A 23,910-nucleotide genomic window follows, 5' to 3' on the forward strand; every position below is an offset into this window, starting at 1 on the left:
CACAGAAGTGCTGCTTCTTCAGGCCACAGGCAGAAAATAGTAGGTGGAAGGATTAACATGAATGAAGAAATGGAAAAAGCAATCAGCAGGCAGGGAATCAGGAAAGACCTTGTGGAAGTGGTATTTGATTTTCTAGTTTGTGTTGAGCTATGTGATGATTCAAGGAAGTGAATAAAAATAAGCAACAGTTATCTTATAACTTACATTCTCACTCCATTTTTTGACATATGTATAAAAATTGTAATGAAAAGCAAGAAAAATCCAAAGTGGGGGACTTGGTATAGTTAATGTAGTGAGTATTTGCAAGTGTGTTATAGAAATCCTCTGTTAGGAGGTGTCTGCAAAAATAAGTTTCCTTTCCTGAGACCAGAGAGGCCTCTGCAACATATTTTCTATTTGAGATGCTGAGATAAGACTAGGTCATTTCCCTGGTGATACTCCAATCATATGTGCAGTTTCCACCAATACTTCTGCCAGGTCCAGCACTCCAGAGCTGCCTTTTTCTTTCTTTCCTTCTGGGTCCTTCCACTGTTGCCAAATAAAAATATACATGATCACAAACTGTACATTTCAGTAGTTTTAAACCTCCAGTTTTCAAAGCAAAGTATTCTTATTTTGTTCATGTCAGTGCTTCAAACATAGCATCAGGCTGGGTGCAAGAAATGCCTGTACTTGGACCAGGATTCTTCTTCCAGCTTATTATTCCAGCTTGACATTCCCCTTATAAACTGGAAATGATGGTGCTTGTGTTTTCCTCTGTACCTTTGTGCCTCTGCAACTTATGCAGAGAAGGAGATAGTTACCTTCATCATTCATTTGTATTTGTAGCACTCAATCCATAGTTGTGTTCTGTAGAGCTTCACTCACTTTTTATTGACAGCAAATGATATGGATTTTAAGCAGAAAATTCTAAATCTTTTGTCTCTCCAAAGAAGGCTGTAGTGGGTACATTTTTTTTCAAAAGGGAGCATGAAGGGAGTTACTATATGCTTTTAATAGAGAAATCCTAATGTTAAATAGAATTATAGTATATTATATATATAAAATAGTATTAAATGAAAGTAATATTTTATATACATACATATATATATATATATATATATATATATATATTAGTGTTACATAGAAAAATGTTAGTGTTAAAACAGGGAAGATGGACAGTTGTCCCTGTGCTGTGAGTTTGATTTTTCAATTGGATATGGTGAATGCAAGGAGTTCATAAGGTAGGGATAAATGAAACCCAGGTAGGGTGGTGTCCTGCAGGTTACAGTTTGAATCTGAGCCATATTAACAGGAGTTAATCAGCTCCACCTTGAGACTTGACCAGACAAGTTGCTGGATTGGAGTTGTGTAGGTAGTGTTGTGCCTCTGGTGATGAAGGGAGAGGGGGTTTTGTTTGTGTGTGTTTATGTACGTGTGCTTTATGCCTCTGCTAGGACCGCACCTCACAGAGATAAGAAGTCCTTCTGACAAACAAAGCAGCAGCAGCTGTCTCATGGATGGTTAAGATAAAGCATGGGCAAATATCAGACCTAATACAAGTCAATTCGTTTTCAGGCATTTTCCCATTTTCCCCTTTCACTCCCTTCCAAAGAAAGAGCAGCTAAGGAGGTCTGTGCAGAGTGCTGCAAAGGTCGTGGTGTTTGCCTGGCTGTCCTGCTCCTCGTGCTGTACTGCTCAGCTTAGCTCTCATGGAGAAGAGCTGCCCTGGGCCACACAATTGTCCTCCTACCCAAGGCTAAAACAATTACTTGTTGGTTAAGATCTGCTCATGACAAATTTCTGCTGTTTGTTTTCCCGAGACTCAGTAAAGGCAGTGTCTGTGTAATCAGTCCGCTCTGGCCTCCCTGTGCTCACATCTCCTCTCCAGGCAGATCTTCCTTTTCTTACTCTTTTCCCCTAGCTGCTGAGGAGGCTGCAGGTGAACCGAAAATAGAGAAGGTTTTCATCGCCCTTACCTCTCCAGAAAGTCAGCTGCTTGATAAAAGGGAGCAGTATGGAGAGAGAGAATTTTTCATGCATAAAAACTTATTAGTAAAAGAAGGGTTTACCCTTTACCCATGAAGATTGACTAACTGGGAGAAGGGCATGGCATTAATCCTGTAATCCTCTCCAGATTTCTACTGGGAGACATTTTGTCCTAAAGATCAACACAATCATAGAAATAATGCAGAGCAATCAGTCTCATCTTCCTCCAGCCCCCATCCTTGCTTCTGGCTATTAGCAAATTAACAAAATCTTCCCAAGCTTTTGCATGAGACTTACTGTGTCATTACATTAAAAAAAAAAAAAAAAAAAAAAAAAAAAAAAAAAAAAAAAAAAAGCAAGCTAAACTCTGCCTCACTTCTTATCATTCCCTATCTTCTCCCCCTTTGCTATTACCAATGTGTCATACTTCACCTCTTCCTTAGTCTGCATCTCCTACATTTGTTCCTCTACTGGCTTTCTTGCTACCCCTCTCTCCAGGAGTGAGTTCTCTGCTATTTTACTTGAGACATTTCAGTTTCCAAACCCATCTTTTAAGTTAAGGGTCTTACACAGGGTTACATCCTGTTGTCCCAAAAATAAAGATAGCACGTATTTCCTCCCTGCACAAGCACCACTGATTAAATTGGAGATGTTGCCTGTCTTTTTTAACATTTCAGTACTATGCATGCTGAGAAGGCATTGGTAAAGGTATGTTTAACCTTATTAACTGATACAAATCAAAATTTTATGAAAAAAGGTATTTCCTTTAGATGTGCACAAAACATGAATGCTGAATTCCTGGGGGGCAGATACTCATTTTGGCTTTGCAGTTTGTCTCATAATTTTGATGTGAGTTTTCATCGTGGTAGTGAGGTTCAAAGCAGGGGGAAAAGTAATGGGACAAGCTGTTGGCTTTAATCACAGTTAGACTGCCTGCTAAAAATTAATTTGTGAGAACATTTGTTGTAATATGAGAGCAACTCTGCAACATGGGAAAATAATCCAAATGCACTGTTCTTGGAATAAAGTGAAATCAAGGGAAAAAAGAGTACTGGTAAGGAAGTTAAGGTCATTAATCAATAGGCTCTGAATGCAGCTGAACTACTGTCAGTGATGCTGACAGCATGTACAAAATCCGTAAGAACAGAACCAGTTCCAAAGAACAGGAGGGTAGTTCTCCAAGTGCAGTGCTAAGTCTGTTGTGGGATACTGCTGATTTCATGATAGTCATTAAATGGGAAAATCAGTTGTCCCTCAGACACCTATAGCATTTCAAAGTTTTGCCATCATTCATTGATACTGTTTTAAAGTTGTAGTGAAGCAGGGAGAATGTGTTTGTGAACTTCTATTCATGGTGTTGATCTGGGATATTTCTCTCTTAGTCTGCAGTTGGGTATCTGAAGGGTTATTAATGAAATTGTGACTTCCAAGTGATTTAAATGCATGTTGCAGAGAGACTGTGACTACCTTCTGGACACTGTTACGAGCAAGTGTAGTAAATAGTGTCTGTCTGCTCTTTTGTACAAACCTGACAGAGCAAAGGCACTTGGAATCTGCTGCTCTGCGTTCCGTTGTGATGCCAATGTGTATTCCCAGTGTGTGTGAATGTATTCCCAGTGTGAATGAGAACATTACTGATAGAAGCCTCCAAAGCCTCCAGTTCTTCTCTGCGTTGAGCATGGTCATAAGATGACCATTCTCCTATCATGTGACCTGAGATTCCTGTATGTGCTGCATACACTGGACAGCTGGAGTGGGAGCTTCAAGGAAAATAAATCCTTGCCTAGAAGCAGTACTTCATGCAAGTAGGAGTTTACTTTTACAGAGTTGATTTTCAAGAAACTCAGATTATGCTGCTGCTGCTGATGATTTGGCTACAGAATTTTTTGGTCAGATCAGTTTCCTGTCCTAGCCATTTCTGTGCCACCACAAAGGAATGGAAATCTGTGGTCAGGGATGTGGGGAGTTGAGATTCCCATGTCTGACAGAAACCATCTCTTTGCTTGACTTAAAAGGACTTGGAAAATGCTCTTTTACTGACTGATGTCTTCAGCACCAACCAAGCTAGTTTTATTTGGGCAATTAACATGTCCCAGAGGACTTAATATGACCCTGGTGCCAGCTAGTCTGAGACTTACTTGTGTTCAGTTATATCTCACTAAAGATATGAGAAATTCCAGTGATCAGTTAAGAGACTGCTGAACTGATCTGATCTGAGACACTAACTCAGTTGGCCCTTCTTGCTCCAAGATACAGAGGCCTAATTTTACACAATTAACAGTCAACATTTTGTTAACATAGGCAAAACTGTTTGATTTGTTTTTCCGGTTCCCCTCAATCTGATTTTCAGAAATGTTCAGAGAATATGAACTCTGGTTCTCCAAACATAACAATATCACAGGGAGTTTCAGTCAAATCAGTTAAAACTCAGGGGAGTTCTTAAATGAGTTAAAAGTCCTAACATGGAAAGCAGCAGGCAAACATAGTTCTTTTTTTTTTTTTTTTTTTTTTTTCTGATGATGACTCAGTTTGTACAGGACCTTTGTATCTAGAGGTATGGGGAAAATACGGGAGTCTTTGTTTCTACCCAGTCCTATCCCTCCCTGCTCCTTACAACCAGCATTTGAAAAAAAATGAGGACTCTTAGCTGGTTCTTGCACAATTGCTGATGTCAGAAAGCCTTTGGGGTTGTATCTTATATCAAATGCAGCCTTCTTGAGGGTCTAAGCCAAAGTTAGACGCTTCATAATGAACAAGGAAAGTGTGATTAGTGCTCTTCCATGTACCTACTTTTCTGTGTGAAGAAAATACCTGGGTTTCTTCAGTGTAGGAGCTCATTTAGTTTGAAATGTATTTTAGGAAGATATAATGACTGCTGTTGAATGCTTTCAGGGTGCATGTACGTTATAGGATGTGTTCCAAAAGCAGTTGGAGTTGGCTTGCTGGGAACAATGGTGCTGCTATGGGGAGGGTAGTTTTGGCATGTATCTTTGAAATGAACTGAATTCTGCTGCCTGGTGCACCCCTGAGTTTTATTTGGAAACAAAGATGTGTGTGCTACCCTCAAAGGTAATTTTTGTTTGCCTTTGAAAAGTTTCCATGCTTAACTGTCTCTTTCTGAGGCAATTAAAACCAGTCTTGTAGACAGGGGCCTCCTTCCTCCAGCCCTGCATGATTCATGCTATCGTGGCTGCTCATCTCAGGTGCAGAATCTTGTGAAATGCACTTTTGACTATCTAAATGTATGACATCCACTGATTTTGCCTTATCTGTTATGACATTGCTATCTTCTCAGAATGCCATCAAGTTGGTTAAGCAACACTTCCCAGCCCTACAGCCCCTACTTCCATAGATTTTAATCAAATTGTTTGTTTAGCAGGTTCTTAATTACCTTCTTAAAATAGTTTCTCTGGGCTTCATACCCAACTCTGAATATACCAATCTCCACATCTATGTTGTTTTGTTTAGTTTTGTTCCTCTTTAAAGAAAAATAAGTGTTTCACTCTTTTTTGCATCCCGAGGACTCTTTTTAAAAAAGGAGTGTGGGAAAATGTAATGCTTGATTTGCCAGTCTTGGTGATTATTGTGAAATATGTTGCTTTGCTTACTTCTAAGCAGAATTTTTTATATTTATAAACATACACATATTTATGTTTCTGTTGTTGTTCTGTCTTTATTGTAGAGTTCACCTCAAGTAAGGCAAAAACTTAACTTTCTTCATTTTTAAGTACACAAACCACATAGTGCATAGCAGTTAATTAATCTAATCCCCAGCGCAAGCCGTATACTCTTTGTTTCAGTCATGCTTCTCTACTTCATGGCCTTGCTATGTCCTGAAAATGTACATGAGAAAACCTTTAATGATGTTGGGTTTGTTTATTGATACGTTACTTGATAGGAATTCTGCAGATACTGAAGAGGATAAGCCCTGTCCTAAAGTTTGTAATATCATTTTCAGAACTTTGCTCAGTGGTTTGTTATGAGCAGATGCCAGTGAGTAATGGAGGAATGTTTTGCAGGTTATGCCTCCTTGTCCAGGATGCCTATGGCATGTTCAGTGAAGTGCAGCTGCAGTCCCTGAGCTCCACAAATGACATTGAGCAGTACTGCAAGAGATGGGAAGGAAAATCTTGCTGCTTAGCTGGAATGAAAATTTTGCAGAGAACTACAAGAGGAAGGTGAGAACAATTAATGGAAGAACATATTACTTGCTGTGGCAGGCAAAGATGGTCTGCCTTTTTATTTATTTCTGTGACCAACTTTCTTTGGAACAGATTGAACCTTGCTTTGTTCAATCAAATGTCCTCATTGCCACTTTTGGGGCATCCAGCTGTGCTTGAGCCAACTGTTCTCTAAAATGAGCATAAATAACATAATACACAAATACACACTTAGCAGAGTAAGGAATTACTGTGTACAATATTCCATAAAATATGAGTGTTTTCTTCCTGTTCAGTAGATTCAGAGACTTACAAACATTAGTTCACCTCCCTTTCATTGCAGAACTTTTTACTGCACTAAGTTTCTCTACAGTGCTGCCCAGTATGGCTTGAAGTTTCAAGCACAGATTTTCCTTTAGTATATTAGAGCTTAATTCTGTTAAATCTATATGGTTTTAGAACCACAGTTTAGGTTTCTTAAAAAAAACAAAAAACAAAAAACAAACCTTGCAAATCTTAAAGCCATTCTTATTTTGGAATAAGTATGTCAATAGCTTTATAGAAAAATTCCCCCAGGTAAGTAACAAATTGACCTTCTGGTATGTCTCAGATTTTGCTTATTCTGTGATTCCTCTTACGTTCTTCAAATAAAATATCTTTAGTCACCAAAAAAAATTAAATAGATTGATTATCTTACAGAGTATCTTTCTAAGGAGAGTGATACAATATTCTCATGGGGACCCATATAAATATAATTAGATTGGTTCAGTTCACAACATAATTTATTCGTACGAGCATCCGATCTAGATAAGCCTTTGCTATTAGAATGGCTATGGTATATCTGCTGACACTTTTTTTCCTGTTGAAAAATGCTGTTTCATCAAAACCAGAATGTTTCATGGAAACATTATCTATTTTGGAGACAGCTTTGTTGGGAAGACTTATTTCAGGTCCAGAGGGAGTGAATATTCTTTTTCTTATTCTCATTTCATGAAAACTTTGAGAAAGTCTCATTTTTGTTTCATATTGGAACAAAAACAAATTTCAAAGCTTTGAAATGTTTAGCAAAATGGAATTGTTGTTTTCCAGCCAGCCCTATTCAGTATGCTTTTCTTTTTATGTACTTGCAGTGTTAATTTTCAGAGCCTTTGGATTTTGAGCCTACTTGCATTTTTATGGATCTTTAATAACAAACACGTCTTCTTATTTAATTATTTTGTTGGCTTTTTTTTTTCAAGTTACATTTTTTCCAAACAAATTAAATAATGGCTTTGGAATTCTGGATACAAATGAAGTTTTACAACTGGCTGCTGGTGCTTCCAGTACTCTGCCTAACTAATAAGAGACAGACTTTTTCTAATGTAAATTCTGTTTCAAAGCAGCAGTAACTTACTTCTGGCTATTCTGAGGACACTCAGAAGACACATTGCTGAAAATGCTGGTGGCTCAGCTGGAGCTGTGCTGGTGGTAACCCTGCTAGGGAACATTAAAAGAAAATGGGTAGTGTAGCTTCGGGGACAGTGCAGCAGTTAAAACGTGATTTCATTGTACAAGATGGGTGGGTGGGGGAATTGTTCAGGGATTTATTTTTTCTTAATTGTTTAAGCCTACGTTCTGCTTTAGAACTTTTTATTACTTTTAAGTGTTTGGGACACATTCTAGGTGTGATGGAAACCACAGTAAAGCCATAGCTGAAATGAATACAAGGGAGTACTTACTCTCAGAGAGCATAATTAAGCTGTAGAGCTCATTGCCACTGGATAAATGGATTTCCAGAGCCACTTGTGTATCCAAGCACATGATGGTTTATGCCTGTGAGTGCCCAACCTTGGCTTGCAGCACATGAGTGAGTAAGAACTATGTGGTCTGCCCTGCAAGAAAGACTGCTGCCTTTTTTTTTTTTTTTTTTTTTTTTTTTTTTTTTTTTTTGAGAACACCAATTACTTTTTGGAAGGAGATGGCTTTGAAACTGTTTGTTTCCTGGAGTCTGAGAGTGGCTTTTAAAGTGAATAAAAGGGAAGAAAATGTAGGAAATACAAGGGAAAAGTAATGACATTTTTTGTGTGTGCCTTTGAAGCACATGATCTGGAGAAAGCCAGGAATGTCTAATAAGATCCCATATGTTCATGTTGTCCCACAGTCACATGGATTGTAATCAGAGACAGAATGCTTCCTCAGTCCCTCTGTGACACAGAGAAGATTTTCTAATAGATACAAGAGCTTCTCAAGAATTTTGCATCAATGGACCACTGTTATTGTTCAAAAAATTTTCCAGGCCCTCATCCATTTTCATAATCAAATATTTAATTTAAATTACTATTTGACATCATTCCACTGAATGCAATTTTAAAATCACTATTGTAAGCTGAAGTTTCATTTCAAGGGCTAAAAACCTTTAAGCCTACAATAAAGGGTATTTTACACCCAGGGGAAAACCCAGCTGAACATGTTACTTGATCTTTGGAACAGACCTGTACTGTTAAGGAGTGCTAGAGAAACTAAACACATTTCTTCTCTGATAAGAAAATACTTGTGTTCCAAGAGAAAAGTGGGATAAGAACTTACACAACCATGTCCTGTCTTGACAGAGATCAGCTCAGTGAAAAATTGGAATGATAGTAACCTTACATTGAGGGAAACACTTTTAATGTTGAATATTGGTTTTCAATATGCTTTGACAAGTAGTGGGGTCTCATATCGGTCGTTTGAAGGTCTTTTACTGATTTAGGTGCTTTTCAGAGCCAGGCTCATATCCCACACAAAGGATACTCCCCTAAACCATCCCTGCAAGAAATCCTTCCCTTTGCAGTCCAGTAAAGGAAGTGGTGTTTCCCTTTGCAGTCCAGTTTCTGGCAATCATGTAAAACAGAGGGACATGGCTGAATCATGGCAGAGTTGCTTGTTCAGTGCCTGATTTCCAGCAGTTCTTCTACTCTGTTTGTGAGGCTGTTGGGTAAAGTAGGAAGCAGTAGTGTGGCAACTGGCTGAACTTGTGTGGTTCAGTATCTGTTTCCTGACAGCTTTTCTCTTCACCCTCTCATCCATACTTGTCACCCAGCCTTTCCTACAACTATTCCTTGGACTGCCTGCTTAGTATCAGCAAAAAAGAAGAAAAAAAGTACAGTGGTTTAAAGGGAGAAGACTGAGAAATACTCATTGAAAGGCTGCTGGTGCTGTTGTTTCCTTAGAGGCTCATATTCTCACCCTCCCACTGCCTCATGTGTCAGTCTTAAATTCAGTCCCTTGAGGAAGAGGAAGTGAGATTTTTGGGGTGTGCTGCTAGAGGCAGGAATGCTGGTTAAGAATCCATATGCAGCACATGCAACCCCCCTGTTTTAATAGGTCCCAGGCATGTTTCAGGTGTGTCAGGTATAACCAGGAACTAAATGAATGCAATTAGATGCAGGGGCTGAGCACTCACTAAAATGCCCCAGGAGTAAATAACCTATAAATTGTCATAGTTCCTGTTTCCTACTGGAAATTAATTTCAATGATCTGAGATAATCTTTGGAGTTAGAGACTTGTCTTTATCGACAAAAAAATAACTGATTTTTTTAGCTCTACCTGGAGCTCCACACAGAGTAATAATTTGGATTTTGACAATTTGGGTCTTTTCACCTGATTTTCCTATCACTGAGTTGTTTTACTGCTTGGTATAGCAGATGTACCTGCTTCTTCTCTTTATGCTTTCTTATGTGTTAGAAATATGAAAGATTGCAGCAATTTAAAAATGGAGGGGGAAGGAAGAACACAGGGTGTCAGTACAAATTTTGTCCCTAAATTGAAAAAATGGTTAATAAACTTCAGAAGAAGAGGCAACTGCTGCATGTAGAATGCTAAAATCTACACTTGTGTTGGATAGGCTAAAACACTTTGAAGGATACATCAACTCATAAGCTTTGACTTTCGAGCCAACATTTAATTTATGGCAGGCAGTATTATCTGTTGCATTTTCCTCTACAGTAAACAGGCTCTGAATATTGAGTTCATCAACCAGTGTTATGTTTTTCTGAGAAATTTCTGCATTTTCAAATAAAGTTGGCTTCTGTTGTTTGTCATTTTAAACTTTCAAACGTTAGGCACTGAAATGTGAAATCTCCCTGTATGTTTGTAGTGGTCACTATTATGCTTGAGGGTTTTCATTCTTTTCCATTCTTTTTCCTTTTTATTTGAGTCACATACTTCTCTGGCCTCAATTTCTGTCATCTTTTCCCCTTTACTCTTCACTATATACTTTCTCTTCATTTTGTTTTGCCCTCAGAAGAGAGGACCACTCCTAACTGCTGCACAAGTAAATGTTTCAACTGCTAGACACTGACAGGAAATGTAATAGTATGAACTCTCCACAGAGCAAGGAGGTCATAACTTCCTTCCTTTGGTTTTCCCTCCTCCAAAAAGACCGCCATCTATAAGATCCACCCACATCTCTGGGTTTTGAGGTCCTGAAACATTTCAGTAATTTCTGTGGTTAAAAGTTGAGTTTCATTTAAAGCATAGTTTCAGTAATCACATTGAAGTTTTGACTGTGTGCATTATTTTTATATTAATTTCTATGGCTGCTTTTGTACCAGAAATGAAGTTTTTTATTTCCTGAATTTTCTATTCTTTAATAAACATGGACTGCTGCTTGTATCTTAATGCTTGTGTCATTAATCTGTTCAGCAATCAGCACTGGAGAATAACATAGGCATATCCATATTGAATCAGAAGTACTTTTATATTATAATTTCACTGGTTTAATGTAGTATGTGTAATTTCTAATATACTATAGACAATTGCATTACTAAAGTATGTAAATCATTCAACTAAATAGTTCCATATATCTAAACAAAATCTGGGTTAAAAAAAAGAGGCCAGCAGCCCTTCCTCCCTGTTTGTATTTTGACAAAGATGCTGGTTTAGTTGGCTCAGATTTTTACTTTGTGATTTTGTTGCTTGTATTACTCAAGACTAAGAAAATGTGGTGTTGCATAGTTTGTGCACTGCAAGATCTTAGTAGGTCAGTTAAAGGGAGAAAGAGAGCCTGCAGTGTCAGCTTTATGTTTGGATTGCTTGTCCCTTGACAGTTGAAGCTTATGCAGTCTAGGTGATTATTAAGAAATTTCTTAGTTTTGCACAGAGGGCTAGAAATGGCTTTATTTTTGAGTTCTTAATAATTGAGACTGAATAAATGACACTGCCAAAGCAAACTGTTTTGGTTTAGACAAAAAGTTTAAGAAGTAGGAGAGGAGGAAGCAGAGAAGTTCCAAGTCCTGAGTCCTCAGAGCAAAGCTGTGGAAGATGTCGGAAGAGACTCCTAGCATCTTTCTGTTCCTTGCTATAAACCTTGCATAGTGCTCCTTTTTTCCCTGTTTATGTGCCTTCTTTTCTCTGATACTGCTGGTATTTTCCCCCTCTAGTATTTTTCCCCTGAGCCTGTTATGATTATTAAAGTTGAAAAATCCCCCAAGCTATAAGCTGTATGTTAAAAGTTAGATCAGGCATGGCACACAAGAAGTTTTTGGACCAGAACTGTAGCTGAAACTTGGTGCTTTTGAGAGAAATAAACAAAATCTTCTTGTTAGGTTATTAAATGTCAGGTCAGAATCCATGAAATCCAGTTTTGAAAAATCAGAGTCGTTTGACTTTTGAAACACAGCTTGTAGTATGAAACAAATGGAATTTCCACAGGATCAGAGATGTTCTGATAGTGTAAGTACTGGTGTATCAGTCATGCATTTAGCCTGTTTAACACTCTTATATCTTTAAAATTCTCTGCCTGATGTCTGGGTACATAGCAGGCAGTTTACATTTACGGATACAGAGAAAAGATATACTGAAGTTTAGCAAAGAAAGGTTAAGAGAAATTCCTTTTGAGGACATTGGATAGTAAAAATAATTAAGGACACAAAAAAACCCCAATTTTGCTTATTATATGTATGTATACACACATATATAAAGTCTGTTTATATATATAAGCAAAACTTGAAGATGTGGGTTTATAGAAGAGAGGCATACCTACCTGTCATAAGTCCAAACTTCTGGAATATTTACTGTGACACTCCATTGGAGTTACTGATAGTTTTATTGTGTTGTTGTTAAACAGTGGAAATATACATGTTTGGGATGGGACAAAATTTGTTCTACCAAACACAGAGTTAAGCCTGGCATGGAAAGTAGAGAGTTGAGTCTGTCGTTTAGAATCTCGTAGATGATTTTTGTCCTTCTCCTGCTATAGATTCAGTCTTTTTTTTCAAAGTTATAGAGTACTACAATAAAGCCCTAGTCTCTGAAATAGAAGAAAAAGAAAGTTATTCAAAATACTTTACATATTCATTTTTGTTTTTGATCCTTGAGACTGTTTCTTCTCACTTCTTATTCTGCTTTTCCTTTCTTAGAAGTCTGTCCCTTTGTGATACTTTTTTTTTTCCCAAAATAACTAGCAATTACACTCACAGAGCAAAATTTAACCGTTTTTATTTTGTCTTGTATATCCAGAGAGGCTCCATATGCACATGGGAGCCGACCATGCCCCTTCACTGAGCCAGCTGTTCATCTCTTGTCCTGACTCTACAGCTGAAGAAGGCGACACATATTGAATAAACTGCACCCATTGTTCAAATCAGATTGATCTGGAGTTTGAGTGTTACTTGGCCAGTGAAGGGAATTAATTTTATTCTTTCTGTGAGGATAATGATCTTCTACAGAGGAGGACACAATGTCTTTGTCATTTCTCCACTGTCAGTGCCCCCACTTCATTCTCCCTTCTGTTAAGTGGAAGCCTGTAAGTGTAAAGAGGGAGTTGACTTTCCTGGAGATGTATAAGTGGGTGGAGCAACCAGGGATCTCCTCACCAGTTACACTGACTGATGGAGTGAGAGCTTCAGGAGAGACCATCCCACCTTGTAGACAAGGATCACAGTAGGATGTGATTTGGAACTAGCTCATCCTTTGGTTTGTCTCTGCCCTTGGCCTGACTGGTGTCAAAGAAATGATGGGGCCAAGATGTTCAGGAGGCTTACCCCACACAGCACTGATCTCTGCCTGCTTGCAAACAAATACTGTCATTTACTATTAATTAAATGCTCCTAGTTCAAGCAGTAGATGGCCTTCTCCAAAAGGGCACAAAGACTAGAAGAAAATGTACCATATGTGTTAGATATTCTGACACACGATAGCAAGTTAGGAGTGAGCTAAAGAAGAAAGGACAACTTCATGTCCTTTTAGAACACTTTAAAATGCAAATGAGGGATCGATCTGTGTGAAGATGTGAACATGCAACAAACAACATGGCTTAGTTGCTCTAAGTTGATAAATGTGCAATCTCTGTGCACAGTTTGTGGTACGTTCGTATCTGTGCTCCGACCTTGTGCTGTGGGTCGTGTGAGGAAGGCCATTTATGGAACTGCCTGAGTTGTACAGGAGGGTCTGCTCTTGTTTTGTAGCTCTCCTTTTTCATCTCCCAGTTAGCAAGACCAGTTAGTTCCTCTGGGCATTGGCCTTCCTTGTGTCAGATTTCATTCTGTACAATACAAACCAGAAAATCTTGCCCCAGTCAAGGATTCAAGAAGTGGTCAGTTTGCTGTAAAGTATCTTTAATACCTAGGGAATATTGCTTTGTGTGTTGCAATGGCATCACTGTTAAAAAAACAAAAACAAACAAAACCCCAAACTAAAAAATAAACCTCCAAACACCAAAACTATCCAGTCTCTCTCCTTTCACAGACTTGGGGATGATGCTTTGTAAGTCAGGAAGTCCATTTCTATAAAAAAGCAGCACTTTTGTGTCTCTAGTGTTTTCATTCATGTGGAGAACACAACTACAGGTAGCAATGTCTTCTTAGTCAGCCAGCTTGTTACCTGAATGGTGAGCCTCAAGTTGTATTCCCAAAGATTTCCTCTGAGATTTACAGCCATAAAACTCCTTGCAGAGCTTGTCCAAAGGCATCACTGTTAACACTGAATCACAGGCAGTGAAAAAAACATGCTGAGAAGCTGACAGTAGACACCCAAAATCTAAGGATACAGAGAAGGACTAGGGAAATGCAGAAATAAATAAGTTTAAGCAGAAGTGAGCTAAAAGCAGAACTTTAAAAGGAAAGTTTCCATGACCCCTTGAAGAGAAGCAGCATATTGCAATGTGCTTCAGCCCTGTAAACAGGGTGTATGATTTCCTTCTAAACAGTTGGGTTTAGAATCTAATATTACTTTTAACAGGTTTTGGACTTCATTTTTTAGCGTTGTTTCAGAAATAGTGGTTTGCTTAATTGGAGGAACAGACAACTTAGAGGCAGTGTGGGGTTAAAGTCCAGATCTCTGTGCTTCAACTGCACAGATCAGAGAACTTGGACAAGATAACGCAGAGCTTTAACTCAAAAATGTATGTCTCTTCAAGTTAGCTATCTGTTGCTATTTCCCCTCCCTCAGCTACTCCTGTCTGTCCATCAAAGATGTTTCATCAACTCACAAGGCAGCCACTGAACTGCTGCAAAATACAGCTTGGTTTGCCAAAGTGGTCAACATCTTACCTTAATGTGATGGACTGTTAATTTTATGTTTGTTTTTTAAATCAAAAGTGTGAAAATCAAAAAGAGATTTTGCTGATACCTGTGTCCTTCCCAAGCTACCATTTACCCCCAGTACCACTGAATTCTATGGTGTAGCAAGCTGTTTGTGGTAAAGGATTAAACATGACTTGCTTGTCACTGGATGTGATACATCCCTTCCCTCCCTCTCCACCCAGCAGCAGAAGCCATAGAGATTTAAAGAGACCAAATCAAAACCAGCTTCTAGAAAACAAATATGTTTTTAAATTGTTTTCATAATCATGCAATGGTTTAGATTACATTTCTTAATGAATCTTTTTAATATAATGTGTAACACTGGAAAACATTTTAAACCTGATTTTATTGGTCTCTTTGAAGGGCATTAGGACTGTTTAGTCTGATAGACAGTCTGTGGCCTCCAGTAGTCCCTGTAAAAGTTCCCGGACAAAGTCAAGACTCTGAAATGGTAAGTTTTGTTATTATGGATATTAATTTTTTCACTCACAGCTAGTATTTTTGATGGTGGTATAATCATGTTTACTTTGGGAATGAAGACTCTCTCCCTCTTTTTACATTATTTTACTGATTCTGACAACCTCCCAGACTAACCTGAAGCCTCTGGATTAGCAGCATCTTTCCAAAATGATGCAATTAGCCCCTTATTAATCCTCTAGAGCTGGAATGGTAAGATATCCAGACAAATTCTTCCTCTCTTCTCCTTGCAGGAGTAAAGAGCTACTGCTGAGAAAGCTACAAAAAAGGATGTTAACTCATTCTTTAAAAGCACTTTTCAGCCTTAGGTTTGAAAGCACTTCTTCTGAAGATTAACTTCTGTGAATCCTGGAATCAGGTCTCTTACTAGTTAGGCTGTCTCTGACTGATACTTGTTTCATGTGAGGACAGAAGGATGAACATAAAAGTAATTACTAAAGATTAATGAACGTTTCTGTGATTTTTAGGGGATGGAAAAGTATAGAAATGGATTTAAAGTATGTTATATATTTGCAAAGCTGAAATCACATCTGTAATTTTACTTCAATTAGCTTTTGTCTTTGAAAAGATGTTCTGTCACATCAAATCATTTTGGTAATACAAGACCATTTAAGAAGCTTCTGGGTAGCCAAGAGCTTGGGCTTTCTTGATGTTCTTGTACAGGCTGTTCTTTGGGAAGAAGTTAGTGGTATTAAAAATTGGTTTTAGACCAAAGGAGTCAGTATGGGGAAAAAAAAAAGAGAGAGCTGGAAATAAGCAAGTTTCAAAACCAGGGAATATTGAAGATGGATATTACTAGTTATTTCTAAAGTCCAAGAATCTTTCCTCTGCAATGTAGCGTGTTCTTTGCGTTGTCCGGGGTTTATGTTGAAGAACAAAAAGATCAGACCTCAGTCAAAAATAAAATCGAGACTGAAACGGAGTGAAATAGCTGTGCTCTCTTTGACTCCCTTTCATCAAAATATTTTGGAAGTCTCAGAGGGATGGATGGGTTTGTGCATTAAAATTATGTGGACAACAGAATGGGAATATCTATGGCTGAGGCAAAGCTCTTAAATGTCATTTAGTGTAGTTATAACTGTTCCTATTTCTTCATTTTTTCTGTTTTATTAGCAATTTAAAAATGGAGGAAACTTGCCATAATCCTCTAATTTACACTTCTGCCATCAGTTTGAAATAGAAATGAATTCCACACAGAACCACAACTTGCATTCTGATGCTCCACGTTTTTGGCTGGGTGGAGTCCTTTCAATTGAGACGCATTTTTCTTGATACAAACAGTATAGTTTTATGCACAGTTTTGTGGAAGCAGTTTTATACATCAGTACATAAATAATATTGCCAGCATGATGATGATGTTGTTGGGAAGGGACCTGTGGAACGGATTTCTTTTGAACCATATGTACATTCAAATACCTTCTTTAATGCTGTCAGAGGCAAACAGAGTTTGGGTATCAGCTTCCTTTGCTTTTGTTTTTCTTTAAGCAGATTCTTTTTAAAGACAGTGGGCAACTGTCCTTAATATATTCATATTTCTTCTATTAAATTAAATGTTTTATTAAAAACAAACATTGCTGAAAGAGTATTTTACCATATTTGCAATAAAAATTATCTTCTAGCATTGTCTTTTCTTTTCTGAGAAGTCTTTCCAGCTTGGGACCTCTCTAAGTGGTGATTGATAAAGTTGTTACGTCATGGTACTTTTTAAGGGGAAAAGAAAAATCTGGCATACCACAAAGAGAGCAGTTCTTGCAGCTCTTGCATTCCTGTTCTTCATTATCTCCTTGTGCTGTCCTGGATTTCATTTGGCAGCTTTAAAAGTTCGGCAGCTGTTTACTATCACAAAAACCCACCCACATGCAAAAGTCCCCAAATCTCAGAAAAGCTGTGGATGTTTAAAAAAAAAAATAAAAAAGAAAAAAAAAGAAGACTAATCGATGCACTCCTACCACGTAATAAAAATACGCAAAACAACAGAAAGCACCTTGAAATAGTCACTGTGTTTGCCAAGTGTGCCAAGTTATGAGTTGTTTTTGTGATGAGGATCAATGTTAGATTATGGAAATAATGATACACACAAGCTGATTTCACTTATAACTTGTGACTGTTGATTTATTAATTCATCTTCTACATCAGAGTCCTTGTTATTAACCATAAAATTCTGTTTCCCCATCCATCTTAAAATGTAAATTATTTTGTTCATCTTGCCTATTATTGTAAAACTTGACTGGCTAAATTAAAGTGCCTTTTTTATTGTCACATTTCTTTTTCTTATTTTTTAATAGATGACAACTAATCTTCCTCCTCCCAGCTTCTGTTACATTCTTACTGTTCAGTCTGGTGAAGTACATGTGGAAGTGGATGAGGAAGAGCAGATTTCTAATTTGTACCAGCCACCAGCTGTTCATGGTCTAAAGGAAATTCTTCGGGTAATCTGCTTTACAAATCAGATAACAAATACTTTTTACCACTGGATTTCTGGTATCACAGTTGTCTCATTCCCTATTTTTGTGCTATTTTCAGATTGATGGTTGTAACGAGCGGTGTAGCTTCTGGGCCCAAGTGCTCTATCGAAGGCTGCAGGTAATCTTTTTATTTAGCAATGAATTCAACATAAAATCAGCATCATGTCTATGTGAAGAAGATTCATCTTGTTTAGGGGTAACCCCAATGCCAGGATTATCTTCAAGAGTTGTATGGGCAGAATTATCACCAGGTCTAAAGTGCTTGTGAAAGGTAAAATGAACTGCCTCACAAGTTTCAATGCCACACAGCCTAGAAAGCTAATTATTCCTGAATAAATTGCTATCCAACCAGAGATACTACTGCACTCTGGAGAGAGAGCTTACAGGAAGTTAGTTGAAGCTCGATTTATAGCTGAATGCTATCCTTAGGAACGTAGCAAGAAGCTCCCAGTCAGTTGGGTGTTAGGGGATAGAGTGGAACAGATGATGGTTATATAAAAATACAGTTTTGCTCTTTTCATGCAAATGTGTTGGTGATTTTCATTGACTTCCATAGAAGTCCCTCAGGCAAATTTGGCTTTTATGGTCCAGTAAGTAGTAAAAGGGAGGAACTCTTAGGTAAATACATCTGCCATCCATACTGTGCCGGAAAGCTTACAATTATGTTTTATTTGTTTCTGAATGATGCTACGATGTTCTTTCAAAATGTTGCTAGCTCCCTTAGTAGTTAAAGGAATTTTTTTGTTGCTGATTTATTTATTTTTTCCTGGCGACTGGATCCTCAGTACAGCCAGCACTGAATTCTAGCAGAGAATAATTTGCAATTGTCCATCAGCTTCACAAGAAACAAAGTGTGAATCAAAGCATATGAACCAAAGACAAAGAAATTCCAGAACAGCCAGCAAAATAGCTGGAGATGCTTCCCACAAGTTTGAGACATAAATTTAATTTAGATCTTGCCCTTTTGCTTCAGAAGCCAATGAATTATGATTTAATTTTTAGGCAGGGAGTACTTTTAACTACTGAGATGAGGGGTATCTCTTGTGTTTTCTCCGTGCTAATTGAGAATGTGACAGAGCATTTGCAAGCATGGAATTAGGAATAGCTGGATGGGATCTTTAGTGTGCCAGCAGAAAGATGGACACATACATGTGTAAATTCCTATTTCCAAGAAACCTCTTCTAGTCAAAAATGAAATAAAATTGCAGACTAGGGGCATCCTAGCCAAACATTTTTTAATTCAGGAATGTCTACATCTGAAATTCTGATGCGGGTTATCAGTATTCTTATGTAAAAGTGCTTCATCACTGAATTAGAGAAAAGATGAAGCATGCAGGAACAGATGTGATTTTGAAGAATGGAATACTGAGTAGCAGAAAAAAAAGGTCTGTGATTTTTTGTCTTGCTCCTAGAAGTTTTATTAGTTCTTTTTTTAAAGACTATTCACTTACTGAACTGTAAGCACTAAATTTTTATAAGTGAACAACATGAGTGCTCATAATTTTTTGAAAGTAATGATGGAAAAGAAATAGAAGACATTCTTCTTATGTTTAACTTTCTGGATAACTGCTCTAGGAATGTAAAGGTATTTACCTGCTGCTAGTGTATCACTTGCCTAGTCCTCCCAGAAGATCAAAAACAGCAGCTTGTTTCCTGCAGCTGCCTTTTCCAAGAGGATGTACCCTTCACACGCAAAATCACCAAGTTGTCGTAAGTGAGGAAGGGACAATGATTTGGTTTGTTTTGCAGATTTATTATTAAATAATCTGCTATGTGAGCTAATTCAGATGTACCTTAAAAAACAGTATTTACTCTCTGTAACTACAGTATTAAGTGCTTAAATTAATATGGCTTAATTTGTGTGAAGGAGGAATGGAAATATGCTTTTTTTATTAGTCCGAATCCGAACTGTGGTTCAGAAGGAACATGAGGAAATATATTCCATCTGTGGTTAAGGAGCTGTCCTTCCTTATAACTCAATCCTGCTGCTATTTGTCTGTCGTGTCCTCATCTCTGTTCAGAACAAATTGTCACACATAGCAAGATGATGATTTTATACTAACTTGTGATTTTTGCTTTTATTATTATTTACTTTTTTGGATGATTTTCCTGAAAGAGAGCTTTTAATGTGTTAGGGATTCTCAAGGGACAGATGTAAAAATTCTTTCTGCAACTGTCCTAATGGTATCTATGCAGAGGAGGTGCCCAAATGTATGCAGTTACTAGGCAAAACAACAACATCAGTGCAATAGGCAGCATATGCTGTATTAAGGCATAACTGTGATATCTGAACTGTGAATTTTTCCAGTCACTATTTACAATTACCTCATTTGCTCTAAGAGTGAGCATGGACAGAAAGCCAGGTTCAGTGTGGCTGATGATTTCAGAGTTAGAATTGCAAAGACAAAATACTGGGGGTTTTGTTGCGTTACCTTCTGCCACAGACATGCAGCTCTGAGATTCAAATGCTACATGTCTTTCCAGGCATTATAGTATTTAATTTTCAAGTAAATGTTCTAAGCATTAATTTTTGATCAGTAGAGTAATTAAGAAGAGTAACAAAAACATTTTAAATTTATTAAGTTATTTAATTTTAGATATTTTAAAATATTAGAACCTGAAAATTTCCAAGTTCCTTGCACTGGTAAATATGAAATATGCTTTGATATGGTGTTTTTATACCTGTCTGTGGCAGAAAACTTATATTGTCATTGCAGATTCATATATCTCTTACTTAGGAGTTATCTACTTCCTTAACTTTATGCATTTTTGGAATATGTAGGGATATTTGTTCAACTGGAAGAAAAAACTCCACTTTGCAACTTGGTTGTGCTTGGGAATCTGTTAACAGTACCTAGAAAATGTGTCCACAGAGGAATAATATTAGAAGAAATGCTCTTTCCTCATTTTTTTAAGACAAAAATTATGCAAGTCTTATTAAAACCATCCAATTATCTTTTTATGTATACCATATATATAGTATATTTTTTTGGAAAATATATTTTCAGATCCCACGTACAGTCCAAGAAAATTATGATAAAGCATGATGGTTGGCTGAGGTAAAGCCAAGAGTCCAGAGAGTCAACCTCAGAAAGTTAATTTAAGGTTGAGATTTTAAGGTTTGTATCTGAAGTAAGGAATACCAAAAAATTCTAGTAAACCTTTGACTCATTATCCTGTACAAGCTCCAACTGTAATAATTTCTGTCAGTTTTACGAGTCATTTTAATATGAAACTGTTTAGTCTTTTCTTCTAATAAAAAAAATTAACAATTACATTCCAAATTTGTAATTTTTTTTTCCTAATCACAGACAAAACACAGTGTTCCTATAGATCAAAGAGAAATGTTGTTGTTTGTGACTGACTCCACACTGCAAAATGTGGTTCATGGGATTCCAAAAGTAGTTGCTGTGTCAGTCACTGCGTCGTGTGTTCTCAGTATGGAAATCATAGAAGCCCTCAGTGCTGGCTCACGACTTGTATTCTTCAAGGATGCTCTCTGGGGAAATGGTAAGCTTTGCACATGGTTTGGAAGCAGTTGGAGTCCCACAGAAACAGCACCCTTATCTCTGACACCTCAATATGTGACCTCCAGAGAGATCACTTCCATTATTAGATGAAGATGAGACTTTGCAAGTTTGGGATGAGAAACTTGAAAGGGATTGTAATTTAAACTTTCTTGTAAAGTTTCTTTTTCTGTATTTTTGGCTTGCTTTTGAAAGTGAATGAGAAATTCAGTGATGTTGTTGTATGTCCACCAGTATTGCTGTCAGTCTTCTCTGATGACTGTTGAATCTGATGACCAGTGTAAATCAAATTTGTGAGCTGACAGAAGGCTCAAATATATTAAGAATTCTGCATGTCCCTAGATAGAGAAATTTTACAATATCTCCTAAACCATCTTAGCTGCGAGCCTTCGCAGCCATATAGATAATGAAATTATGGTTGATCCCTTTACTTTCATTTTTAGTCACTCTTTTTTGAGTTTCGAGTTTATTTCTGTATGGTGACGGAAGAGCTGACTCACATCTCACACCTTCAGACACTTCCAGAATGTAAGTGAACTGGAAGTACAAAGCTGTGCAAAAGGTTGTGTGTCCTGAAGCAAAAATCTCTGCTCTGGAGAATAAAGCATTGCATGCACCTACTCTTTGTAATCTTTGAAGCAAAGTAGGACCACCTGAAGGGGTGACCGAGCTTATTACCAAGGAAAAGCCTGTAACTTGTTTGCAAGGAGTGAGATGCGATGCAGTCTGGGTGGCATCAGACTCTCTTCTGGCATGTTCAGATTTTTAAATTTCTTTTTCTTCAAATTCAGATTTCTTTTTCTTCCTGGGAGTTGCAAAGTGTACCAAGAGCGTGGTGCATGTATCGCTGAAAGCAAAATATTTTGTCATTGAGAAAACCTGATGGAGTCTATTCATCTGTTTGGTAGCTGGCAGAGATTGTTGTCTTTATTGGCCGTGACAATTAACGTGGTCACCTTTTTCCTTGTTACTGTACTGAGTTGAAATGTCTTTTTTGGCAGGTAGGATTATTTGTGTTGAACGTACTGTTCTCCTATTACAAAAGCCTCTTTTGTGCTCGGCTGCCGGTGCTGACCTCAGTGAGCTGACTGGCCCTGTCAGACTCGATGAGCTGGATTCTACCACACAGGCCAGCTCCATTTGTGTTCTCAGAGGTTTGTATGGCCTTGCTGAAATGAGTGTGGTTAATTATTTGTGCTCACTTTAATCTTTTGTGTCTTTATATTGATTTCTTGCACAAACAGCGTGGAGGGATAAAAAAAGCATGGCATTGCTGTGGGTCATTAGGATATTGAAGATTTTATGCTTCACTGTGGGCTCTGTTTGCCTTTTGCTGGCCAAGCTCTGCTCCCACTCACTCATACTCCAGAATAAATGTTTAATGCACAATCTGTTTCATTATATTCCTTCCTTCACTGTCTTCTTTTAGGAGCCTTCTGTTCACACCAGCCTTGTTGATGTTGGCAACAATGAGTTATACCAGTATTTTTTAGGCAGATGGGTAAGATACGTTACCCAGATCTTGAATGGTAGGGGTTAGTGACTGATTTCCCTGGAGCTTTGCTGCAGTGGAACAATTTATTATTTTACCATAGTAATTTAGCATAATGTGGCCAGTATTTGCTCACCAACCACTTTGGATCATAGCTTTGTCTAAGATATGGTTTGACCGTATCTTGGTCTTACCACTAACCATGCAGAAACATTTCTTACTACAGATTTTCTAGTGTTTCCAAATCATGCAGAAACATTCTGTATTGTGTATTTTCTAATGCTTTGTCCAGACAGCTTCTTAAACCTCCCAGCTTTACAGTGCCTATGAGAAAAAGTCCTTAAAAGCCCAACAATTCTTCAAGGCTATTTCCTTCCTTAATTTAACTTGTATTATTCCAGTAGCGCTTGTAGAAAATTCTTGATACACTTTTGCACTTACACCTCCAAGTATTCACTGGAGCATTTGAAATTAACTTTAAAATTACAACAAATAATGGTTTTCAAATTAATTCTTCAACTATAATATGATAGACTGAGAAGACAGTTTGAAACCAAGCAAAGCCTTTACTAAACATACCTGCTGCTATGGTGGAGCCACAACTTAGCAATGCCTCTGTGATTAATTACTGAGCACCTTGCAATGACAAATGTTGAACAGTGCATAATGAAAACCAAGCACAACTAGAGGTACTTCACTCAAAGCCTTGGTTGTTATGTACATCTTGCATTGATACATCTACTTGAAAGATATTTCTGTCACTGGGTGTGAAATGCTTTTTGACTTTTTTTTTCACCTCTCCAGTAGTTAGGTTAAGAACTGTCACTTCTCTGCTGTTAATTTTGTGATTATGAGAAGTGCCTGTCTTCTTTTTTCTTGTTGACAGTGTTCATAGTAGGATTAAGGAAACATCTCTCTGTCCTTTCTTTTTCCAGCAGAGCAAAGAAGGTACACCTTTGTGATCTGTTGTGTAAACAAGTACTTACTTTACACACATGGGAGACGTCATGCTTTGCCTGTCCTGAATTACAGATAGAAGAATGACAAAAGGAGAAATTAATCCTACAACCTTGTTTAATCTGGGGTTTGTGCAGGGTAGCTGTTATCAGTATGTTACCACACCTGAATACCAACATAGAATATAAAATATCTTCTTTATACTTATGCTCCGGCAATATATAGATGAAAATTCTCACTTTTGTGTGTACTGAAATATTTTAATAGCATTCAAGAGATACAGTCACTGTTTTGGGTTTCAATTAAGTAGCCTACGTCTTTCTG

General features: G+C 37.6%; 1 protein-coding gene across 2 annotated transcripts in view; it reads left to right on the plus strand.

Moving 5' to 3' along the window:
* SPIDR (scaffold protein involved in DNA repair) overlaps positions 1 to 23,910 on the plus strand; it is a 195,817-nt gene that overhangs the window by 162,682 nt on the left and 9,225 nt on the right. The window contains exons 11-16 of one of the 2 annotated variants that reach the window (XR_008429959.1): positions 5,988 to 6,146; positions 15,032 to 15,119; positions 17,431 to 17,574; positions 17,669 to 17,728; positions 20,922 to 21,120; positions 22,143 to 22,291. Coding sequence is in view for 1 of the 2 variants with exons in the window: in XM_053938390.1 (XP_053794365.1) it covers positions 5,988 to 6,146; positions 15,032 to 15,119; positions 17,431 to 17,574; positions 17,669 to 17,728; positions 20,922 to 21,120; positions 22,139 to 22,291 (803 nt within the window). In the remaining variant the exon portion in view is untranslated. Of the gene's footprint in view, positions 1 to 5,987; positions 6,147 to 15,031; positions 15,120 to 17,430; positions 17,575 to 17,668; positions 17,729 to 20,921; positions 21,121 to 22,138; positions 22,292 to 23,910 lie in introns of both variants that reach the window. The other variant, XM_053938390.1, reaches the window with a different exon arrangement.

The sequence above is a fragment of the Vidua chalybeata genome, chromosome 1, assembly GCF_026979565.1.
Source record: "Vidua chalybeata isolate OUT-0048 chromosome 1, bVidCha1 merged haplotype, whole genome shotgun sequence".
Lineage (NCBI taxonomy): Eukaryota > Metazoa > Chordata > Aves > Passeriformes > Viduidae > Vidua > Vidua chalybeata.